The sequence below is a fragment of the Diorhabda carinulata genome, chromosome X, assembly GCF_026250575.1.
Source record: "Diorhabda carinulata isolate Delta chromosome X, icDioCari1.1, whole genome shotgun sequence".
Classification (NCBI taxonomy): domain Eukaryota; kingdom Metazoa; phylum Arthropoda; class Insecta; order Coleoptera; family Chrysomelidae; genus Diorhabda; species Diorhabda carinulata.
In genome coordinates, this window is record NC_079472.1 from 1,656,821 (window position 1) to 1,665,038 (window position 8,218).

Below are 8,218 nucleotides of genomic sequence, written 5' to 3' on the forward strand. Positions count from 1 at the left end.
AAAGTATGACTTCAAACTTGGTTTTGAAGATTAGAACCTTTTGGAGATGTTTATTCGATATAATTCACGCCGTAGTAGCTCAGTTTTCTCAGAAATAACGAAGAAACTACGACATCATCTGCATAGATTAACAACCGTTTCTATTTATGCGATTATTTCGTATTCAGTTCGGATCTTCTTAAATTTTCTAATACGAAATATCTTGATTTTAACCTGTAGGTTTTCATCGAAAAAATCGTCTGCGAATGTGATAAAAGGTCGACATAATGACCCAGACTGCCGACATTATTCATTTTCAAAGTTATAATATTTTCTCCGGGGATAACTGACCTTACCCATCTACATCCTCGAAGTTTTCCAACTTCCAAGACATTTGAACTCCGAAAACGAACTATATTTCCACAAATCTCTAAAAATAATAACGTTGGTCCCATTAGAGAGTTTATTATTTTATTATCTTTAAAAAAAAAACGTGTTTTACGGGGGGTATTACATAAGTTTTAACGATGAAATTGAAACTAACATTGTAATAATATTTGAACGTTTAACTTTTCGAACCGCCCCCGTGAAATTTCTATTAAAATCCATTATTCAATGGAAAGCTAATTTAACGTGAATTTCCGCAGGGTCTTTTCTATTTTAGAACACCTAACACCGCTTGGTACTATAAAATCAAAACTATACAATTAAATCTTTAGACATCTAATTTACCGGGCGGTTATTCAAAATTATAATCATCATAGAAATGCGAGGGCGCAGCTCTACACTGATTTGATTTTTTTTGTTTCTCAATACGATTATTATTGATAATAATGAGAGAAAATATTTATTTTTCATCCCCTTTTAGCTCTATACGCTTTTCCCTTGTTGATATTCGATAAATTCGATACTCTACTACAGAAAATGATCCGATGTGACTAAATCTGGCGAATAGGGCGCCTGAGGTACCTCAATCCACTGATTCTACTCAATATGGTTGGTCTTTGTCTTCTTTGGACCCGATTCTCCCTTGTCAGTCCATTGTTTTCAAAGTTTTTTTGCTTAGGGTGCGAAAAGATGGACCCAATCACAAAAAGAAACTTTCCGAAACGGCAATTCCACATCCAAAACAGTATCAGAAGGGTTGAAGTCAAGGTGGGGCAGTTAAAAACAAAAAGGACCTCGTATTGTCCTCGCGAATGTTTGTATCAATCCTTTGTGTTTTTCTAATGAAATTTTTGTCTTATTTTGCATAAATTTGGAAAGTATTTGAGTTAATTTGAGTAAAATGAACAACTAACAACTGTTAATAAAATTACGATCATCTTTCATCAACACGCGAATGTTTTTCTCTTTTTCGGAAAGAGAAACGTTTAATGCTGATGCGGGAATGATGTATAGCAATCGGCACGCAATTTTACAGTGTTGCGAACTAACATAAAATTGTTTAATTTATTGCCGGCGAAGAACTAAGATAATGATTTTGGTTTAACGAGCAACAATAGACCAATCTAACATTTCAAAACTTAATAACGTCAACACAATTAATCTTTATAAGAAAATTTAGTAGAATAACCCGATTATTTGAATCAATGATGCTTTTAAAGACGCTTCGATGATTCCAAATGACAAAAAAACTAAACGACGGTGAGTTAAATGACGTACAAAATCTTTTGAGGTTATGTCAGTAATATTTTGGAACGTGCCGATGAACCTGGTATGTATAATGGTACTTATTTATTAAATTTTCATATTCGATTTCAATTTTCGACTAGATTTAATTAATTCGTGAACTTTTTTGATGTTTTCCACCTCAATTGGACGACCACAACGTTCATTATCATCGTTTAAATCCCGCAAATCAATAACAACTGTCACTTTTTTCTGACTGATCAAAATGTCAATATTTGAAAGTTGGTACTACATAAACGTCATATCGGTTTGACAAGTCAGTCGCACCAACCCTCGTATAAACTCAAATTTGATCAAAAAAACTTTTAAAACCACATAAAAATCTATAATTATTTAGTTTCTCACGTAAATATCTTGATTTTCGACTAGATTTAATTAATTCGTGAACTGTTTTGATGTTTTCTGAAGAAACCACCTCAATTGGCCCGCAAATTAATAACAAATAGTTCTTTTTAATGAAGTAGAGTCCCGATAAGACTTTAGAAACCATTGCCGAGCTTGTACAGTATTTTTTTTTCATCAAGAAGCAATAAGAAATGTTTTTAAAACTGTCTGTCACTTTTTTCTGAATGAAAATCGAAATGTCAATATTTGAAAGTTGGTACTACATAAACGTCATATCGGTTTGACAAGTCAGTCGCACCAACCCTCGTATAAACTCAAATTTGATCAAAAAAACTTTTAAAACCACATAAAAATCTATAATTATTTAGTTTCTTACGTAAATATCTTGATTTTCGACTAGATTTAATTAATTCGTGAACTGTTTTGATGTTTTCTGAAGAAACCACCTCAATTGGCCCGCAAATTAATAAAAAATTGTTCTTTTTAATGAAGTAGAGTCCTGATAAGACTTTAGAAACCATTTTCGAGCTTGTACAGTATTTTTTTTTCATCAAGAAGCAATAAGAAATGTTTTTAAAACTGTCTGTCACTTTTTTCTAAATGAAAATCGAAATGTCAATATTTGAAAGTTGGTACTACATAAACGTCATATCGGTTTGACAAGTCAGTCGCACCAACCCTCGTATAAACTCAAATTTGATCAAAAAAAGCTTTTAAAACCACATAAAGAGCTATAATTATTTACTTTCTTTCGTAAATATCTTGATTGATTATTCTATAGAATGAAAATATGTTTGTTATGGTTTCTATGTAGAATCGTAACGTAACTTCCTGGTGAACTGACGGCTGATTGCGTGCTGGGTAATAAGCAGGCGCTTTTAGGACACAAAAAGGGTGTACACGCGTTTTTAAACTTTCTACGGACTTGTGGAATATGAAATCATTCACGATAGAGCGCGCAAACTAACCTCATTAAGTCACTCTATGATATTTAAAAATTTGGTGAAGTCGCCGGGCGGTTCTCGATCGGTAGGTGGACTTTAATTATAAATTTTATTATTATTCAATTATTTCATTCGTTTTTTAATGAATTTTCACTTAAATCTAAACATATTTGAGTTTGAAATAATAATAATATCATTTATACGAGGAATTAATTAATTTTTTATATTTAGGTTTGTTTTTTTAAATCTAAAACTTTTTTTACTTACTGAATGTCCCTCGTAGGTTATTAGAGTGATGTATATACATTTAAGAAATCTACAAAAAGTATTTTATATAAAAATATGAACGAAATAAATCAATCCTTTTCAAATGACTAATTTTTTTTTTGAAAATTTGGTGGATTCACTGGGATATTTTTTATTGTAGATAAAACATTCTAAATATTGTTTTTTGATGAAAAACATTTCATTTTTGGAAAATTTTGGATTACCCAACTATTTTTTCAAGTCTGGCAATAGAGAATAATCCGGAGTGGCTAAATCTGGCGAATAGGGGTAGCAATTCGAACTTTAATTCATTAATTTTGTCCATGGCAAAAACAGCATCTTCTTCTTAGCCCAATGGGATAGTTTTTGCTTGGTTTCTATGCTCAAACGTTGCAATAATTTCCCGAAATACTTGTTGTTGGTAGTCAATGAAAATTATCCCACGCGCATCCCCAAAAAATCGACGATTGCGGATGGAACGGTCTTTGTCTTCTTTGGAACCGGTTCTCCCTTTCCAGTCCATTATTTCCAAAGTTTTTTTGTGTAGAGCGTGAAAAGATGGACCCAAGTTTCAACCAAGGCGCAAAAAATATTCGATGGAACCATCCATCAAAATCTTTCAATTGGTTGTTGTACTCAGTACGTGGAAACTTGAGCTGGGTTTAGACCCAAATCATTCCTTGAGCTGATACACAAAAATCAGACAAATTGAAGTGATGGATCCAAAAAAATGGGATTTTCCCCATCGAATTGCAACTGCAGGTACCGTGGAGGAAATCTGGGATTTTCCCCGTTCACAAATTCAATGGAAACGATCATAAAAAATTGCGGTTTCACTGGATTTTTCGTAATTGAAATATTACAAAGTTATAACGATCTAAATTTAAAAACAACAAATTTGCTATAAATCATATTTGGCCTATAAAAATTTTATGATCATTGTGTCTAGACTAATTATACTGAAATTATTCTCATATTTTCGGCAAGGACAGGGCTGGTTTCAGTATATTTATATTACAATACATAAAAAATCTGGGATTATACAGAGCTAAAGATTGATAAAACGAGAAGCTGAAGGGTCGATTCAAGGTCTGGAAGACCGGGAATAAGCAAATATCCAAAGCAAGACACTTTTCAATTGCCCAAATGGTCCAAGGCCACGGAAAATTGCCCGCAAAAGAAAAAGTTGTTGGTTTGTAGGTTTGATTTGAATTCCAATATTGATTCGAGGATCTCTGCCGATTGGAACTGGCTTGGAATCAACTCACACCAAAAAAAAGACGTTTCAGTCGCAACCAAGAGATATTTCCAGTCTACCAACGTCATCGGCGACCATCAATGAGTATTTCGCAACCATAGATAATAGACGGATTGATACCACTGATAATTGAGGTGCGTGACAAGTTTCGATGCTCCAAATCGGATATTTCAGGTAAACGAAAAGGTAGTCCGAGTATATAATACCACTCGTGACGGAAAATACAAAAAATTAGAACCTAGAACCTCTAAATCCTTTAGGTTAGGTTAGGCGAGGTTAAGTTAGGTTAGGTTGGGTTAGGATGCAGAAGGAGAAGTCCACGATGTTCAGGGTTCTGCAGAAAAGATAAAAGTGTGGATTTTTAGCTGGGAGGCGTTCGGGAGAGATGTAGGAAGATGTCCAATGTCTAAAATGTGAAGGAAAGAAGCTGGTGGTTGTTCGAGATGATATAGAACGAGAAGATACGTCGAAATTGTTATAAAATTGGAAACGACTCTGTATTTATGCGGATCAAATATTTTTCGGGACGCAAGATATTTTTATATCCAAAAAACATGCGAGCCACTAAATTATTTTTCTATACTCCGCGTCCATATTTTAAGCTAATCACCTAATTTCCGAAGTTTGACTCCGTTTCGAAATTTATGTGTCGATAATACGGGATTGCGTATTTTTCTGATAGTCGAAGGGACGAAGTTCAAAAACGGAAGATCCTTTCAGAAAATCTGAGGTGCGAGATGGATCAAACAGCATGTTTCTACTTCATACTTCCCTCCTAGAATATGTTCTCCACAAAAACAAATGTAACGTGGCATAGTCACATTAGAATAGTCCCTGAAGTACCTGGCCAGACCCGGAGATGGCGGTAGTTGCTTGGAAAACACCACGGATACACCATTTTGTTCAGTATTCGTTTGGCAGCCACGAGGAAGTTTTGCGCAAGATGGCTTCCACGTTGAGGTTATGAATCGGGCCTGTAGGACATTGTACAGTACTTTGGAAGAGTTTACTGAATAGAATTATTCGTTTTTTCAGGTTAAATGAAGTGTACTCCGATGAAATTGTACCAAAGAGTAGAATGTCCCAAGAAACATCTTGATAAGTATTTCCAAGGAGATTTGGAGGAGCGTCCAAAGTATTTTACTCAAAAACATAGAGGGTGAGTTGATATTTAGTTCAAGATAAATGAAACTATTACGAAATACAGCCTCCATATTCGCCTTGTCTATCCACTAGTGACTTTTCTCTTTTCCAATCGAAAACATGAGATTTTTCTAGAAAGTAGCTCAATGGAAGTGTCTATAATGCTCAAAAATGATTTTCCCTCTAAAATATTAGTTTGCCATCTATTAACAAGATGGCGATCCTTCAAATGTGTGAAACACTATTCAAATTGAGTGAATGTTTGTTCTGTTTTACGAGGGCGCGCCCGAAAGTACCTGGTTCAACAAAGAAAACACATCTCCATATTTTGATGCTTTTTGCTTGATTTCTAGGCTCAGAACGTTGTAATAAGTTCGCATGATATGCAGTTGATAGTTTTCCAAGATATTCAATGGAAATTATCCCATGCGCTTCCCGAAAAATCGACACCACGACCTTACCTGCAGATGGAATGATCTTTGCCTTATTTGGAGCCGGTTCGCCCTCTTCAGTACATTGTTTCGATTTGTTTTTTTTCTTTCAAGTGTAAAGAATGGACCCATGTTTTATCCACGGTTATAAAACTGTTTTTATTTCTGTGAAACGTTGCCGAATACTCGGTGGAAGTTGTGAGCTGGCGCGGGAACCATCTTGCGCGTATTTAGTTGACGCCAGGTACTTTCGGAACCATTCTCGTACAACACATTATGTCCCTCGATAGCCCGCTTTTATTTTCGAAATTTTGAGGATGAGAAAAATGAGTTTTTCCAGATATTCCGTATCGTCTATAAGAAAATTATTCTCGGATAGAAAAAAATCGCCGAAATTATCCGTAAATACTTTGAAATTGCCGGAAAACCTGCCCGCTTACAACACCGGCAGCTCCTTGGACAAATGGTCCAAAAAAAGACCGAGACTAAAATCAGGCGACGGGAAAAGTTTTAGGAAAACTTTAGATGTACTAGACGAAAACGCTTACGATATAAACGAAATTATAGAAATACTGGATTGCACACAAGTCGTTGATAAACCTCAAGATGACGAAATCGATCCGGATATAAAAGAATTATGGGATAAATCTCGAAATGGTGATTATATCGAAGGAAATGATAAAAAAGGAAACAAATCGAGAAAATTTTCGTTATCGAAACCGGCCAGTCCTCAAACCCAACAAATTATTAGAGTTGAAATTTCTTCTACAGTTTCCATTATCGATTATAATCAATTACGAAGGAAGGAAAGTAAGTATAGATAATTTTTTTTTAATAAAATTCGTATAAAAACTCGAAAAAAGTTTCATTTTCATCGTAGACACTCAATTTCCATCCAGCTAGCGTCACAAAACTGGAATACGTCACTTGGTGCTAGGTCTGGAGAATACACCGGATGTGGAAGCGATTTGATAATCAATTTATACAATTTTGATATAATTTTCATATTAATGATTGTCTCGATGAAATAGCATTTTCTTCTTCTTTAAATCGAGTCCTTGTTCCAAAATTTCGTCCTTCAAATTGTCCAGTAACTCTACGTAAGCATCGCTGCTTATATTTCCTTTCCAACGGTTGATTTTCCTTGGGTAGAGTCGAAATAATGTTTACCAAGGATTCAATAGTGTATTTTTGTCAAAAATCGATGTTATATTACCGATAAAAACTTCCTTTGTACACATTTTTTTGAAACTCACCAAAGTTATGCTACAACTAATAAAATAATGTCAAGACAACTGTCAAATTTATGTACGTGTCTTTTGAAGGTTAGAACTAACTAAAAATTATAAGAATTTAATACTAGCAGCGACATCTACGCATCAATATTTGAACTATTCAAAGTTATCTACATAATTTATGATTATTTTTAATTGTACACCCTGTATTTTATTCAAAATTTAAAATCTTCGTTTTTGGTCTTCTTTTGGAGCTTCCCCTCCATATGTAATTCTAGAAGTACCTGTTCTGACCTACAGATCGCGGTAGCTGCTCGAAAAATTCCACTAGACAATCGACGCGGCACGTGTTTCAAATCTGAATTTATAAATCCGTTTCTACGTAGATTTTAAATCTTGATATTTGTTTTAGACTTTGGTAAAGACCTGACGCACGTCGAGGATCATATTAAGAATAATATCGAGGATAAAGAAGAAGATTTTGTCGTTGGATGTAATCAGTTGTCCATTGAAACAAAACAAAGATAAATTTCAATATATTATCTATATGAATTACTTGATTATGAGTTTTTTCCAATCAGATCCAAATTAGTTTCGTGTCTTACTACATATTTCTTGTTAACCTAACCTAACAATTCCCGAAAATTCTCTTTTTCGCCTATTAAATTATGTTTTTTTTGATTTTTATCGTATTGATGAACTTTCAGTCTATTTTATAAATACTGGGATGTCTGCCCTACGTTAACAGCGTCACAATTAATACAAGGTACTTGATATATAATAATACTTCTTTTGTTTTTTATTGTTATAGAATAAAAGAAGTCGAAACGTCATATTTTCATCTGTCATTATAAAAGAGACCTAAAATTAAAAACATCGGTATACCAAAATTGGTTATTGGGTGTCATATTTCAGCCTAATTCA

The 8,218-nt window shown here is 34.0% G+C and overlaps 1 protein-coding gene across 1 annotated transcript; it reads left to right on the forward strand.

Annotated features, from left to right (window-relative positions):
• The first annotated feature begins 2,958 nt into the window (after positions 1 to 2,958).
• On the forward strand, positions 2,959 to 7,846 carry LOC130901477 (uncharacterized). Its single transcript, XM_057812907.1, has 4 exons — positions 2,959 to 3,045; positions 5,521 to 5,644; positions 6,400 to 6,869; positions 7,707 to 7,846. Exons 2-4 carry the CDS (start codon positions 5,526 to 5,528, stop codon positions 7,820 to 7,822), a joined length of 705 nt encoding a protein of 234 aa, XP_057668890.1. The 5' UTR covers positions 2,959 to 3,045; positions 5,521 to 5,525; the 3' UTR covers positions 7,823 to 7,846.
• The last annotated feature ends 372 nt before the right edge of the window (positions 7,847 to 8,218 follow it).

Excerpts from the sequence above, each read along its gene's own strand:
- LOC130901477 (XM_057812907.1), top strand. The coding sequence starts at position 5,526 with ATGAAGTGTACTCCGATGAAATTGTACCAAAGAGTAGAATGTCCCAAG. Across the intron at positions 5,645-6,399 it reads TTTACTCAAAAACATAGAGG|ATATTCCGTATCGTCTATAA; the intron begins GTGAGTTGATAT and ends GAGTTTTTCCAG. Across the intron at positions 6,870-7,706 it reads TCAATTACGAAGGAAGGAAA|ACTTTGGTAAAGACCTGACG; the intron begins GTAAGTATAGAT and ends TATTTGTTTTAG.